Source organism: Macaca thibetana, chromosome 9 (genome assembly GCF_024542745.1).
Source record: "Macaca thibetana thibetana isolate TM-01 chromosome 9, ASM2454274v1, whole genome shotgun sequence".
NCBI lineage: Eukaryota > Metazoa > Chordata > Mammalia > Primates > Cercopithecidae > Macaca > Macaca thibetana.
The window spans coordinates 101,107,660-101,125,110 of record NC_065586.1 but is presented as its reverse complement, the minus strand read 5'-3'; the positions used below and the strand labels follow the sequence as shown (position 1 = coordinate 101,125,110).

The 17,451-nt window shown below is 39.5% G+C and overlaps 1 protein-coding gene across 1 annotated transcript in view; it reads right to left on the bottom strand.

Annotated features, from left to right (window-relative positions):
• Positions 1 to 17,451, bottom strand: part of SORCS3 (sortilin related VPS10 domain containing receptor 3) — a 612,976-nt gene that overhangs the window by 285,178 nt on the left and 310,347 nt on the right. The window contains exon 4 of the mRNA XM_050804899.1: positions 3,830 to 3,988. Within this exon, the coding sequence (XP_050660856.1) occupies positions 3,830 to 3,988 (159 nt within the window). The remainder of the gene's footprint in view (positions 1 to 3,829; positions 3,989 to 17,451) is intronic.

The window sequence follows — 17,451 nt, the reverse complement described above, 5'->3', positions numbered from 1 at the left end:
TAAAATATCTTCAAAGATAGCCAAGAATGAATCTCTTGTCTCTATTGAGTCCTTTTAAATTAAAATGCAAGATGGCAGGAGAATATATAGGATAGAGAAGGAGCTGGCATGGGATGTAGGGGGAATAGGGAAGCTCATAAGATGGTCACAATAGAAGGAGCTAATCAAATGCCCAAATTAAGCTGATCAGAAATCAGAAAGGACTTTAGTAGACTGGGGTTCATCAGGATTGCAGAGGTATGACCCTCCAGCAGGGTCAAATGGAAGGTACATTTGCCCCTCACCCCTTGGCAGCTTTGGAGGGCTCAGATGATCTTCCCCACACCCAGGCCTTGGCCAGTATCAGGTAGACATGTTTCCCAGTTAACTCACAACCCAGCACCCACATATCACTAGCAGAGCGTGAGGAGCCTCTCTCGATTTCTAGATGCAATTTTGTTTTATCCAGAAGGTATTTCCTTATTTCTCCAGCAGTGCCTTTACCCAGTGAGATCTACTGGCAAGTCTCCTGTAGCTTTGGGGTAGCATTTGGGAAAGTAAAGCAATTGGATATTGTCCCTTTAAAATATCATTCAATTAGGTCTTTTGTAATACATACAACATAAGGAGATAGCCTTACCAACTCTAAAGAAATTGCTAGTGCATTTCATCAAAGGCACAATAATGGAAACTTCGATTCACTCCTCACCACAAACATCTCCCTTTGATGCTGCAGTTACCTTAATACTAGCACTTTTCATTTTCTCTAGAAGGAAACAGCTGCCTTCAAGCATGCACATCAGAGAAGGCTCTAGTCTGAAATAACACATTTGTATATCAATCTCAACTACACTTGCATTTTCATTTGCTGCTGCACAGCATCACTCTCCTTGACTCTAAACTGCTAAATTACCTCCAAAATAAAGAAAAACTCTTCTGCAACCTGGATGACTGGGGCTAGGTGTTTTATGCCATCTCTGCAAGTGTTGCCAGGGGTGTCATCTGCTTTCACACATCATTTATTTAAAAGAAGAATGGCCAGGCACTGGTTAGAAACTTTATGGGCCTCAAGAACATTTAGCTACTTTACGCAAAAGATGTCAACAAGAAAGAGTACCTAAGGAATAATATATCTAGAAATGTGCAGTGTGATTAGAAAAATCCATCAACACCCACTGCCACATTTTCAAATATTTTTACTAAGAGAAAGAGCAGCCACCAAGTCTGAAAGTATTTTGAATGCATTATATCCACAAGGGTACTTCATGAGCAACGCCCCAGATGTTCTCAGTGCTGTGGAGAGCGAGGAAAAGGATACTCTTAGATACACAGGAGACATATTGCATTTGGTTTATCAACCTCTTGGTATGAGAAGTCTGTTGCCTCTAACCTAGCTTGTCTCTGCACAAATAAAAATAAGCTTCAAGAGTTCTGAGCTTCTTATAAATAAATTACCATCCAACCATTTAATGACATCTGAATAATTTACTTTTTTCAACACCATTTCAAAATTTCTGACTACACTAAGCCTCTAAAGTCACAGACTATCTGACATTTGGCTAAGTCTTTCATACAATATCCACTTGATGCCATGAAAGAAATGTATTTGCAGTGGCTTTTCCTCTGCAAATGTCATGTGGGTGTCCTTAGGGGATTGCATCAAGCACCTGGCACCCACCATGAGGCTTGGTTAACGAGACATAGAAAGGTTACGTTGAAATTACTGTTTAAAGGTGCTGACATCACATGAACGCAAGCACACACACACACACAAATGCACAATCACATATTCAAATATACACTGAGGAGCAACTGTTTCAGTATTTAAGAGAGCAGAATGAAGAAGTTACTTCAACCAAGGTTGTTCTGTGGATATCCCTATGAGAGACAGTGCTCAGAATTATCTGTTTCCTTTTACTGATTGATTCCACAACATTATTGCATAATAGTTTGGCATCAAGCACTGTAGTAAGATTACGGAGATGTCAGGAAATACAAAGAGGAAATCATCTAAAATCCCTTTTCTTAAGTATAAGTTGATCAAATATAGAGAGCTGCAGAATTTCAGCATTCATCCACTAATTCATTCATCTAACAGATAGACACTGAGGACTGATTACAAGATAGAGCTTGTAATCTAGTGAGGAATGCAGATGACCCCAAAAATCAACACAAAATCTCATCTGTGACAAGTGTTCTGAATGAGGGGTACATAGTGCTACGTAAAAGAACATCAAAAGGGATTTGATTTTGTCAGGGAGTTAGGGAAGGTGTCCTGAGGAAGTGATGCTGGATCTGAGATCTGACGATGACGAGGCTTACATTAAAGAAGAGAATTCCAGGCACAGGAAAGGGAGCAAGGGGGACAGGTAGGGCAAGCAACTGAAAGATTCAAGGGGAAAGTGATAACAGTGAGCCAGGAGAGAGAAGGAGGGACCAAACCAGGCAGGGGCTGGTAATATCTACTGGGGACTGTGGTCTTTAGTTTGTGAACAAAGAGGAAATGTGAGAGGGGTTTAAGCAAAGGCATACAATCATTATATTTGGGAAATATTTTTTCAGGTTGTAGTATTAACATACTAGAGAGACTCTAGCAATCATTCAGATGACAAATGAAACTTACATTTGAGTGGTGGTGGTAACAGAAAGAAGAGGATGGAATCAAAAGATATTTAGAAGTGGTAACAGAAAGAAGTGGATGGAATAAAAAGGTATTAGATCCCATGATTGATCACAGATACTGGGTTTAGAACAAGGAAATATTAAAGATACTCCCTCGGTTTCTAATTTTGTAATTAAATGGCTAGAGAGAGGGAATACTAGAAGAGAGCCAGCTATGCTGCGGAGAGATCCCCAGTTCATTTCTAGAATACATTGAGTTGAGAGGTTTTGAGGCATACAAGAGACAGACAATGTTATGTATGCAGCTGGATATACGTATTTGGAGCTCAAGAAGGAGGTCTTATTGGGGTCACTAGACTTTTAATGTACTTTTAGAAAATAACAAAATGAACTTCGTTTGAAGCTTCCCTTCTATTACTCAACTAAGAGCAAGGGTATATTCCAATTTCACCAAATCAAGGTGGCATGGTATGATAGAATAAGCCTAGACGTGGAATCTGATAACATGCACTTAAGTCCTGGCTCCTCAGCTTCTAGCTTGGAGGGTTTGAATAAGCACCTTAGCCTTTCTGCACCTTGGTTTACTATGTCACTGTAAAATATTATGTATATCCTACCTCTTTAACAGGGTTGTTTTGAATAAGGTCAAATGAGTAAAATTATAAAGAAAGTCATTTTTAAAACGTGAAATATGGTGACTCACACCTGTAATCCCAGCACTTTGGGAGGCCGAAGTGGGCAGATGACGATGTCAAGAGATCAAGACCATCCTGGTCAACTTGGTGAAACCCCGTCTCTACTAAAAATACAAGAATTAGCTGGGCGTGGTGGTGGGCACCTGTAATCCGAGCCACTCAGGGGACTGAGGCAGGAGAATCGCTTGAACCCGGGAGGCGGAGGTTGCAGTGAGTCGAGATCGCGCCACTGCACTCCAGCCTGATGACAGAGCGAGACTCTGTCTCAAAAATAAAATAAAAAATAAAAAAAAGAAAGAAAGAAAAGGAAATAATGACATTGTCAATAAGTGAAATATACCTGTCTACCTATTTTGATACTTAAGAGCAGAAAGAAAAGTTAGTTGTTGCAGGCAAAATCAATGATGAAATGATTTGGGTTGGAATGATGAAACGTCACTGAATTCCCTCTAAAATCTGGACTAAGAAAACCAGTGATTTTCACATGGTGGTACCTGGATGACAAGATGTGAATGCAAATAGTATTTATTCACCTTTTGATCCAAACTGTAGGCCAGCACCCAGTCCTCTTGCTTGGGATGAAAGAGCAGGCTCTGGATATAGAAGGTGAGCCGATACTTCTGATAGGTGGCCCCTTCATCGGAGCTGATCAGTATGCTGCTCTCTATTTCAGGATCACTGAGAAGCATAATCTAAAGAAAGGACAGAGGGACAAATACAGACAGCGTTAGTAAAGAAAGTTAGGAAAGAATAAATATAATAACTTTAATCATAAATAAATCATTGGTATTTGTACACTATAGCAGAAAAAGGGGCATCTGGGCCTCTGTATAAAATACTTGTATTATCTTTTCTCCTGATTTAGTGTCTTATTGTTGAATTGAGGTGAAAATAGGGGGCAAGGCTAGGTCTGCATATAGAAGGAAGTTTCATTTTTGATGCCCATCTTTTAAGCGCTGGGAACTTTTTTTGTGGTCTGTCTCCTGACCTTGGGACAGTCATATCTCTCTCTCTCTCTCTCTCTCTCTCTCTCTCTCTCTCCCCCCCGACCCCCCTATCCCTTCTCCATGTCATTGCTAATCACAGCATTGTTCCTTTTGGTCATGAGAAGCTCCCTCCCCCACTGCACTGCCATGCTGCCATGATCCCACTGTTTGTTTTGTTCTTTCTGAATTGTTTTATGCATTCAATTAAGTGGTTTTATGATTCCTTTGTTAGAGATATTTTCCAAAGCATACAGCCCCAAAGGTCCTTGGGCAAATATTACTCCCACAGAAGGTTTATCATCTTCCAGTCAAGGGGACAGAAATATTGTAACGAAAAATCTTTGGCATCAGAGAGGCCAGGTTCAAATCTCGACAGTTCTGTTAATATTTTGTATCATCTTGAGAAAGTTACCTAACCTCAGTTTCCTCAATAATAACCTGACTCTGATAATATCCAAACTGGCTTGGAGCATATGGCATAATGTATATTCTTTTTTGTTGTTGTTTTTTTAGTAGAGATGGGGTTTTGCCAAGTTGGCCAGGCTGGTCTCGAACTCCTGGCCTCAGGTGATCTGCCTGAGTACAACAATTACATTGATCTCACTAAAGATATGACTACATTTTTAGTATTTAAACCAATAAACGCTTAGACACCCAGACTTTTCCATTATTTAAACGCATAGCAGCCTTTGATACTGCAACAATTCCATCTTTTTTAAGGCATTCTCTTCCAGGGGCTTCCATAACCCCATGTTCATCTATTTTTCCTTTTCATTTCATTTGGATACTCAGTTTTCTCTTATTATCCTTTAACTGTGACCACTCTTTAACCCTCCATTTTGACTTTCTTCCTTTTCACTCAATATACTATTACTCAGTGACATCTTCCATTCCTGATTCTTTTCCTTTTCCTTTTGAAAATCATCGCCTCCTGGGGAAAACTCCTAAATCTCTGAGTCTCAGTCACAGATTTGGAAGCTCTGCTGCCTGGAAGATGCTTCTATTTAGATGCCCCACAAGCACCTTGAGCTCCAGATGCCCCACAGAGGTACCTGATCCCAGCCCTACTGCTTCTCCAGTATACCCAGTTCCATGGGCGTTTCCACCAACTATCCATGTTTAGCAAAAAGCCCAAGACGCATCCTTGACTCTGCTTTCTTACCTTCTGAAAGAATAAGTCTATGAGGCCAGTGTATTTTACTTTTCAATTAACTCTTAACACCAAATCCATTATCTCCCTACCTATTGTGATTGTCTTAGTCCAAAACATGCAAATCTCTCTCCTGGATTACTGTAAGACAACTCTAGCCAGTCTTACCACATTAGCCTTATCCTTTCCAATCCATGTTTCACACTGTGGCCAGAACAATCAACCTGTAATACAAATCTGATTCTGACATTCTATCACTTAAAACCATTCAATGGTTTAATCGATCTTCCTATATTCCAAAGTCCTTAAAACATCCTAGCAAAATCTGTACCCCTGTTTATGTCCTGGCTTCATCAGCAGCACAACCTTTTTGGAATGTACTATCCAGCTCAACTCGGCTTCTCTGAGTTCCTGAAAGAGCAAGTGAATTTATTTCCTCTTAGAGTTTTTCCTATCCTTGCATATGTTGCCACCAATTTTCTATCATGGAGTCTAAACCATAAGGTCCAGAGTATAAAATATAGTCCCCCAAATTTCCATATCTTATAAAAGTGTTAACTAGCAGAATTTTTTAAATGTTACCCAGAGCATATATTAGTATTATAAAATAAGCTTTAAAACAAATTTAGGTCTTTTAAGTGCTAAGATCCATAGTTCTTTCCCTCTTTTTTTCCTTTACAGCTTCTAAGACAAGCTTACTTTCTTTTCTCAAATATTTGCTTTGGCTTCATTGAAATAAGTCATCACTAGTTATCAGCACATTTTTAAGAAATGGAGCAGTATAATAACTTCTTTTCACTCATGTGTGAATAATGCAGAGAAATACTCTTAGAGTAATCACAGACCAAATAGCTTCCTCTTCCCATGGCACTATGAAGGGGTAGGGGAAACGGGTCGAAGCACTCAAGCTGCCCTTGAGAAAACCTACCAGGAAGCATCTGTGGTGCTCGCAGAGTTTGAGAGGACGAATATAATGGGTAAGAAGGAGGCTTTTTGGCCGGGCGCGGGCTTATGCCTGTAATCCCAGCTCTTTGGGAGGCCAAGGCGGGCGAATCACTTGAGGTCAGGAGTTCAAGACCAGCTTGGCCAACATTGTGAAACCCCGTCTCTACTAAAAATACAAAAATTAGCTGGGCGTGGTGGTACACACCTGTAATCCCCGCTACTCAGGAGGCTGAGGCATGAGAATCACTTGAAACCTAGAGGTGGGGGTTGCAGTGAGCCAAGATCACGCCACTGCACTCCAGCCTGGGTGGGCAGAGCGAGACTCTGTCTCAAAAAAAAAGCTTTCATAACCAGCCTCACTTGCTTCACATCATGTACCAAGGGTCTACATAACAGGCAATGAAATCATTTTTCCCCTGGTGCAGAAAAATTAAACTGCTTATTTTATGCAGGTATAAAAAAGCTTCATGCCTATGATTTTAATTAGAAGATAAGACCAACATCATAAATGAACTTTATTTTATATACCGTGAGTTACAATATACTAAATGAGTGTTACCATTGAACATCTTGTGCAATGTATTTTCTTCCCCTAGCCCTGTTTCTTTCTGTGCGCACATGCACATAGAGACACACACAAGCCCACCTGCACACCCACATGCACATTAATCCACACGCAACACATATGTGTGAGCACACATACACTAACATATACAGAGATGCTGCATTTATGTGCACACACACATACAGAAATTTATATACAATAAAGCATATTGATATTGAGTGGCAGTTTTATGGAGCTTTTGTTGGGGAGAGTACATTTTTATTACTACCCTTCTCTGACATTCTCATCAGAAATTATTTGATATACTTTGCTACCACTGGCAGTGTCTCTATTCAATTCAATTTTTTGAGAAGAATGAAAGGAAGGGAAATAGACACTGACATATTCTGGATTTCTAACCTATGCTGGGCATTTTACCTGATTTTTTATTAAAATCTCACACAAATCATGTGAAGTAGGTATCATGAGTTATATTTTACAGATAAGGAAACTGAGGCTCAGGAGAAAAGCAACTTGACTATTACTCCTCTAATTGCCTCAAAACCCACACCTTCCATGCTCTGTACACGCACAAACACACACACACACAAACACACACACACACACACAAAATCCTTTTTTAAAATCCTTTTTTCACTCATCTCAACCTCTGAGCACAGGAGCATCAAGCATTAAAATAGTAGGAATCTAAGAGGAAGATATAAGTTAGTTGTAGGTGCTCAAAAATAAAAAAGGAGGAGGCCATACTATTTATATAAATATAATCAGAGAGCAAATATTTTGTCAGAAGTTAAGCCTCAAGGTAAATATGTGTATTGTATATTCACGTACCAAATCTATAAAGAAAATCATCCCATGTCTACTCAAATTTTTCTTGTTACACATGGATTTCAAATCCCAATGCCTGTGAGGGCAAAGCAGGTAAAGTGAGCAAGTGAAGCAGACAAGGCAAGACAAGGACTGGTGAGGACTGTGTCAAATCGGAAAGTGTACATCATTCCCTCAAAATATTTAAAATTGGGTTTTTAAAAAACATTGTGCCCAAATTAAATATATCTGTGGACTGAATTTATGGATGAGGCATGTGACTCTTGCTGAAGCTGTGATAGCATGTTTCTACAAAAACAAAGACACTTACAAGCTTACCTTTCAATGTATAATTATAGGTATATAACATATAATTTATGGCAATGGCTGTTTAGATATCGTGAGTTCTGCATTTATGTGATTTTGGCAATATGAACAGGACAGAGATCCCACTAGAGATTTTTATTTTGTTTTGTTCCTCATTCTGCTTTGATTCTTTATAAAGCAGTTTGTCCTGACATGAGACCTGCAGTGGGTATACATGTGCTGGAAGGGGAGGAGGGGTTTTCATATATGGTTTCACAGATTGTTAAGGTTATAGGCTCTCAATGCAGATGTCTTTAGAACAAGCTCTTCAGACTGACACTTCATGTGTAAACAGAAAGAAGTTACTCAAGGCCAGGCGCAGTGGCTCATGCCTATAATCCCAACACTTTCAGAGGCCGAGGCGGGTAGATCACCTGAGGTCAGGAGTTCGATCAATATGATGAAACCCTGTCACTACTAAAAATACTAAAATTAGCCGGGTGTGGTGGCACGCGCCTGTAATCCCAGCTACTCGGGAGGCTGAGACAGGAGAATTGCTTGAACCCGAGAGGCAGAGGTTCCAGTGAGCCGAGATTGCTCCATTGCACTCTAGCCTGGGCAATGAGAGTGAAACTCCATCTCAATTATCCCAAGTCTGTTATTTCATCTAGAGAAAAAAGGAGATGGTAATTGTACCTACCTCGTAGTACTACTGAAAGGATTAAATGAGACAATGATTAAAGGGGCTTAGCACACTATCAGGCACATAAGTACTAAATAAATGTTAACCTTTGCCTTTAAATTACCCAAGATAAAGCCAGGCATGGTGGCCCACACCTGTAATCCCAGCACTTTGGGAGCCTGACGTGGGCAGATTGTTTGAGCTCAGGAGTTCAGAACCAGCCTAGGCAACTTGGTGAAACCTCATCTCTACCAAAAAAAAAAAATTAGCATGGTGTCGTGGCATGCACTTATAGCCCCAGCTAACAGGAGGCTGAGGTGGGAGGATTGCTTGAGCCCGGGCAGTTGAGATCATACAACTACACTCCAGCCTGGGCAACAGAGCCAGACCCCCTCCCCCCCACCAAAAAAAAATTACCTAGGATAAGAGCACAACTGAAGTCAGAAGTGATGCCAAGCAAGTTGGAGACAAATCGAGGTGATTCGAGGATTATTTGCATCCCTCTTGATTACCATCATTCCTGAACTTTGTGGAGAAAATTGCAAGAGGTGGGCATAGAGGGGCCTGGGGAGTTGCTGTTCAATGGTTATAAAATTTCAGTCATGCAAGATGAAATAATTCTAGAGATATGCTGTACATACAATGTGCATATAGTTAGCACTCTATTGTACATGTGGAAGTGGGTTAAGAGGGTAAATCTCATGCTGTCTGTATGTGTGTGTTTGCCATAATTTAAAACACAGAAAAGTGTCAGGGAGAAAAACATTGTATTTTAGTGTTTTATATTTTACATTCACTTTACATGCATTTTGCATTTCTGGTAATATTTTAAGAAAACGCAGTCTATTAACCAATATGAATACTGCCAGAGTAAACACCAATTGGTAGATAATTGTCAATTTGCTAAACACAATTGCTGCTTTGAATGAACGCTCTCATCTCTTCATTGGACGGCTATACCCCATGAGGAGACTAAACATGACACTGCCTTAGGGTAAGAACTGCAGACAATCAAGTTCCTATGATTTAGCCATTCACTGTAAATGAATCATCTGTGTCCAAGATTAGAGATGCACAAGCTTTAGAGATTACCAACATACAAATAGTGCAATATCTTTTGAAAAAAAAAACAAAACCTGTAATGCTTTCTGAAGGAAATTCCTGAGAATGTGGAATAACAGTGGTCCTAAGTTTAATGGTATATTGCAAATTGCAAAGGACACTCAGGGAAGTTAGGAGTCAGGCAGGGGCTATGCTTAGTCAGCTTATACTCTCAAAAGCCTGTCAGATTATCTATGTCCAAACCAGTCAACATTAGTATCGGAGATGTCAAAATCCTCCCCAGAAATCTTTCCACAGTGCACTGTTTCCTGCTGCTGAGTGAGTCTTAACAATATCATTGATGAATATGTCACTTTATTCAGTTGCATATTCTGTTTCCTTTGTGCAATCTATTAAAATCAAGTGAAAGCTAAAGGTTTCTCAGTCTCTCACTCTGCCAGAGATCCAGAAAGTCAAGGAAAACATTCTAGCTCAACGTTTTGGGCATGTTCTCAGAATAGGAGCAAACAGGCGTTTCTCTAAATAGAAAAAAAAGAAAGGCTATAATTTACTGTATAATTGAGTCCTAATGGTAGACTTTTAGCAAAGTTAGTGTTCAATAAGAAATAACAATAATATCAATATGAGCTCTTAGAGTATAAAACAATGACAGCATAGCTATCCCCTAAACCCACTGATATAATTGATAAGTTGTTGAATATTGATTTCCATACAAACAGAGCCTACTATAGATATGGCTTTTACTCACAATATACCAGCATTCGTTCTTTGAACAGTGGTTCTTAACTGAGGGGAAAGAAGGGGTCATACCAAGGAGACATTTTGCAACGTATGGAGATATATTAATTATCACAGCCGGGGGCACCGGAGTTCTCGTATCTACTGGGCAGAGGCCAGGGATGCTGTAAAACATGTGACAAAGCACAGGATAGAGACTCACAACAAAGAATTATCCAACACAAAATGTCAATGATGCTGCAGCTGGGATTGTTACACGTAAAATATGTAAACTACATATAAATGTCACAGAACACCAATATGAATTTATGCTAATACATATGCTGTCTCACCTATGGCCACAATACATGCCATTCTTTTTGCCAAGATTAGACTCCCCAACTTTCCACCCAAATTCATTGTATTAAGCTTATTTATACTTGTTCCTCAGGATTTAACATAAGCATGCGAACAAAACTACAGTCATTGAGGCTATTCAAGAAAAAAAAAATAAAGTACAAAAATAACAAGAAAACAATCCTATTTTAAAAATGGGCAAAAGACTTGAATAGACATTTCTCCAAAGCAATACAAATGACCAGTGAGCAAATAAAAAGATGTTCAAAACCACTAATCATTAAAGAAATGCAAATCAAAACCACAATGAAATATAACCTCACACTCATGGCTACTGTTTAAAAACAAAAAATAAAAAATCAGAAAATAACAAGTGTTGGCAGGGATATGAAAAGTTGGAACCCTTGTGAACTGTTGGTGGGAACAAAAAATAGTACAGCCACTACAGAAAACAGTATGGTGGTTCATCAAATAATTAAAAATAGAATTATCATATGATCCACCTATTCCACATCTGGGTAATACCCAAAAGTGAGTGTCCAGCTGTGTCAATTGCAATTGATGGTCAAGAAAGATGAGTACCAAGAACTGACCATTGAATGTAGCATTGTGGAGGGTATTGGTGACCATGGCCAAGACAGTGGAGTGAAGTAGGCAGACAGTCAGTATTGATGCAAGTATAAATTGGCGTGACTACTCTAAAATGCAATGTGGCAACATGAAACAAGACTCTTGCAATTGAAAGCAAGGTCTCAAACAGAGCTATGTTTGCCCAATGCTCATAGCAGCATTATTTACAATAGCCGAAAGGTGAAAGCAACCCAAGTGTCTATCAATGAATGAATGGATAAACAAAATGTGGTATACACTACAATGGAATATTATTCAGCCTTAGGAAGGAAGGAAGGAAATTCTGACACATGCTACATGGATGAACCTTGAAGACATTATGCAAAGTGAAATATACCAGTCACAAAGAAAAAAATACTATATGATTGCACTTATATGGGGTACCTAAGGTAGTCAAAATCATAATGACAAAAAGTAGAATGGTAGATACTAAGGCTAGGGGGAGAGAGAAATGAGGAGTTGTTGTTTAATAGGTATAGAGTTTTAGTTTTGCAAGATGAAAAGAAATTTGGAGATTGGTTGTAAAACAATGTGTACTTAACACTACTAAACTGTACACTTAAAAATGGGGAAGATGGCGAATTTCATATTATTTGTATATCCCCACAATGTTTTAAAGTAAAAAATACATATAAAAATAAGACATGAGACTAGAGATAAAATAACAGGCTAATGAACACTTTAATCAAACAAACATATTCGCACCATTTATTCATTCAACCTATTGACTGAGGCTTTACTCCATGCCAGGCTCTATTTTAAGGACCTAGATCAGAGCAGTAATCAAACCAGAACGAAAATACTTTCCCTCATAGAGCTTACATTCTAGTGAAGGAAGAATAAAAAACAGACAGACAAATAAGTAAAATGTGGCATATCAGATGGTGATAAGGCCTTTGGAGTCAAAGAAAGCAGAAAAGGGAAGGGTTGGTGCTGAAAGACTGGCTGTGTAGTTTTAAATCATGTAGTCAGGAAAGGCCTCATTGGGAAGGCAGCATTTGCAAAAGAATGTAGGAGCCCAGTAGGCTGGAACAGAATGAACAAGGTAGAGTGTTGGAAATGAGGTAGGCAAGGAAATGCAGACCCAGCAAGGAAACGCGGACCTAGCAAGGAAACGCGGACCCAGGCGTTGATATAAGAACTCCGGCTTTATCACAAGTGACGTAGAAAGTATATGATACACATACAATGAGCAGGGCTCTGATAGGCTAGGGCTTGTTTTTTAATCCTCTCACTCTGGTCACTATGTCGAATAGAGCATTGGAGGAGGTGGGGAAAAAATCAAAGAGACCGGGAGAGGCTCTGTAATGACCAGAAGGGACAGATGAATGGCCTGCACCAAGCTAGAGCACTGAGGTGCTGAGGGGTAGTCAGTTTCTGGGTGTATTTTTGGAAGAAATGTTAAAAAGATCAGCTTACAGATTAGATGTGGAGTATCAGAGAAAATGAGATGACCCCTTAAAAGATTTTTAAACTGTACATTACAAATTGGAACTAATTCAAATTATCTGATAGGTTTGGGGCCTGAACAACTGGGAAAGAGGAATTAGCATTTATGAGATCGAAAAACAGGTTCAGGGTTTAAAAATAAAGAATTTGGATTTGAAATGCTTAATATAGATCCAAACAGAGATGTAAGTAGAAGAGGGATGTACAAGGCTTATATTCAGGGGAGAGGGCTGGCCTGCAGATAAGAATCAAGGAGACATCAGAGTCTGAATAACACCTAAAGACGTGAATCTAGAGATCACCATGACAGCAGATACAGACAAAAGAGAGTCCAGAGAACTGAGCTCTATAGTATGTTTAGGGTCAAAAAGATAGGGACAGACCAGGAAAGGAGCCTGAGAGGGAGAAGGAAAACTCAGAGTGAGATACTCTTAAAATCAAGGAAAGAAAGTATATTAGGGAAGAGTGTCCAGCTGTGTCAAATGCAGCTGATGGTCAGGTATAAAGAGTTCCGAGAATTGGCTACTGAATGTAGCAACAGGGAGGGTATGGGTGACCATGGCAAAGGCAGTGGAGTGAGCTAGGCAGACTGTCAGTGTTGATGCAAGCATAAATTGCCATAACCACTCTGAAAACCAATGGAATGAGACTCTCATAAATGATCATAACTTTAACCCTGTAAATTCCCTTCTAGGAAACTATCTAAGGAAACCATCAGAAACCCAATAAAAGGTTTATGCACCTATAGGTTCAATGCAATGTTTTTATAATAATACAAAATTAGGAATAATGACTATATTTGATAGGACCATGACTAAAGTGAGCTAAAGCCATTCAGTGGAATATTATGCAGCCATTAAAATGAATTCAACTACTTTTATGACATATGAAAAAAATCATATGTTTACATGGTGCATAAAATGCAGGCTGGACACACATGAAGCATCATCTCAATTTTGTTAAACATTGCTTATATTTCTTGTCTGTACTTATCCATAGTAGATGACTTGAAACAAAAATTCACAAGTTGACAGTGGTGATTCCTGACTGGCAACATTATGAGTATTTTTTATTTTCTTTATACTTTTCTATTTTCCCCAAATTTTCTGCAATGAGCACACACTTCCTTTATAATCATAAAACATTATCTGTCTACACACACACATATACACACGCATATAACTTCTTGAGAAAACGTGCTACGCATTTCCTGCTCTTGGAAAATTTGAAAAGCTAGTAAATATCTGTCCACATGGTGAGCACTCGTCGTGGTGCAGGACAGGTGCGTCATGACGGTGGGGTAGTGATGAAGCCCCAGGAGAAAGAGCATCTCCCAATTCAGGGAGTGGTATTACAGACCTCCCCTCTGGAGTAAGAATTTCCTGCCCCAAACTATCCCATGCACCACACACCGAATGGATTTCCCCCAGCCCAGCTCTGATCATGGAATCTTCCCTCCACAAGAAATGCCAATACTCTCTACATGTCTTTAAAAACATACCCAGCATCTCAGACATTTAGTGGGCTCCCATGCTGTTTTTAGGCTTGACCTCTTCAACATAACCACTCGCTCAAGCCAAGCTGTGCCTCAGAGTTTTTTCAAATCACTGTGCTTACTGCAACAATCCTATCTTTGCCAATGCTACTCCCCTACCTAGAAAGCCCAGCATCCTCCCTGCTTTCCTTCAAGTCCCATTTTAACTCAATCCCTTCCATGAAGCCTCCTGAGTGCTCCAGCTGAATGATCTCTGTCTTCCAAGAACTCCACCAGCAAATTCATAATCACATTGAACTGCAATTTTATGTTTAAATATATTTGAAATTTATAAATACATTAATATATTTTAAAATATTGGTTATTTTATGTTTTATTTGTGTTTTCTTCATTTTGCCACCTTGATATTATGTTCCTTAAAGGCAGGGAGCTTTGGTTAAACAACATTCTCTGGTCTTCTTTGCTGCACTGCCTGAAGCACGTGCTCAATAAATCATGCGATGCATGATTGAGTGAAGGTCACTCAAAGGTTTCTCAGTTTGCTTGACCAAATATTCAGTGCATTGTATTTGGGGCTCATCAGTGCCCTACTAGACAGAGAAGCTAGCTTTGTCTCCATAAAGGCAGTCAGCAAAATCTTTACCTGAGGCACTGTCCCTCTGCCAGCCAAGGCATTACTAGTTGCATATGCAGTAGTTGGCATTCAGGTCAGTATTCCTCTGCCACTTCATATTATTCTTTTGTATAAGTTGGATATAGAGAAAGTTAAAAAATTGGTGGCCACATTATTTTTCAGTCAGATACTTATTTCCAATAATTTTAAAAAGCAAATCTAACACCAGGAGAGAAGTATAAAGAAGTTTCATAATTCAAAAAAATGCAGAATACAGGATGGGTTTCGAAGTCATTTTGCTTATTTTTGATATTTTGATTCAGGGCTTTTGTTTGTTTTTTTTTTCTCCACATTAGGAGCATTAAAGCAAGATACAAACTCAGACATGCATTTCTAAGATCAGACGGACTAAGGCACAGGTTAAATAGGATGAAGACATGTGAGTTGGCACAATGTTGTCACAGGCATACATACCTAACCAGGTGTGTTTGCTTTTCAGAAATATCTAATAAGTTTAATCAAGATTATCCAAGGCATTTGTTGCTTCAAGCATCCAAGTTGCTACTGTGCACATCTGGGACCACAGTGGGACCCCAGAATTAAGAATCACTGCTCCAAAGCCTAAAATCACAAAGGCAATGACTATATGAAAAGATAAGCAAAAAAATGCCCACCAGCATGCCTATTATCTACCACAAAACAAACCTAATTTATAAGCATCTTGTTGAAGCTGTGTAGGAGGAAAAGCCTGAAAAAAATCAAGTGCACAAGAGACAGTAAATGGAAATTAATCGCACAGTATTCATTATGGCTAATTTAAGAATTGCAGATTGTCACTAATATTTATTATTTATTGTATTATCTTTAGTATTTCTTCCAGTGAACATCAAAAAACGGGGGGCTTTCATATGTTCACCTGCTAACTCTATTTTTTTTTCATTGGACCTTAAATTCTTCCTATAGGAAGTCTCAAACTTGAGATATTTTCAGGGATTGCTATGGTTTAGATATTTGTCCCTTCCAAAACTCATGTTGAAACTTAATCCCCTATGTGACAGTTTTGAGAGATCGGGCCTTTAAGAGGTGATTGGATCATAAGGGTTTTCTGTCCTCTAATGTATCAAATCCACTCACGGATTCATGGATTCAATGGTTAATGGATTAATGGATTATCATGGGCATAGAACTGGCATCTTTATAAGAAGAGGAAGAGAGATCTGAGCATAGCATGTTGGCATGCTCAGTCCCCCTTGCCATGGGATACCCTGGTCCACCTTGGGACTCTGCTTAGGGTCCCCTTCAGCAAGAAGACACTCACCAGATGTACCTCCTTGACCTTGGACTTCCCAGCTTCCAGAACTATGAAAAATAAATCCTATTTCTTATAAATAACCCAGTTTCATGTGTTCTTTTATAAGCAATAGATAATGAACTAAAACAGGAACCTAAACCTAGATATCTGGGGAGTATTATTACATTTAGGAGAAGGAAGATACACTTTAAGTTATCGTGAGGAAAACAATCTTGGGAGTAAATATAGTTAGAAATATCCTATATCCTGGTCTAGCTGAAAGCGCCTACGCAGCCAAGAGCTTCATCATCATTGGTAATGTCAGTACATCTGGGAACATTGTATTGCCCAGTAAGAATCGTATCACATGAACATTCCTTAGCACTCAACTGCCTATCCCCAGTGACTGCCTACACATGTGAGGGGCCGGGGTGGGCCCCCAAACATCTAAATGCTTGTTGTGATCAACACAGAACAAAGGCAACTTGCTGCTACAACAATCCTTTGAGACAACGGACCACATAAGAGACCAGGCTATAATAACCAACGGTGCCTCAGAGTCCGTTCACCCAAGCAGGAACTGTCCTGAGGAAAGAACAAGGGGTACTGATCCTATTCTCCCAGAGGAGAGACATTTAGCTCCCAGAAAACAATGAAAACAACAAGAAGTCAGGCTGTACAAGGAGTTGGCAGATGTTCAAAGCACTTGGTCTGTGCTTTTACCCCCAGCTCAAGACACCTGTGCTGCATGCCTTCACCCACGGGCAGAGTTAATTCCTACTGAAGTCTTTGGGTTGCATGGCATTTTACAGCTTGCCAAGTTCTTCCACAGCTCTTGTCTCCTTGATCCTCACTCTACCCTGTGAGGAATGTGAAGCAGGTATTGTTACCCCTGTTTTAGTCTACAGGGGCTCCTATAAAAGAATATACCCTGGGTGACTTATGCATACCCAACACTTATTTCTCACAGCTCTGGAGGCTGGGAAGTCCAAGATCAAGGCACTGGCAGATTCAGCATCTGATGAGAGCCTGCTTCCTTGTTCATAATGAATGCTTTCTCACTGTGTCCTCATGTGATGTAATGAGGAGAGACAGTTCTC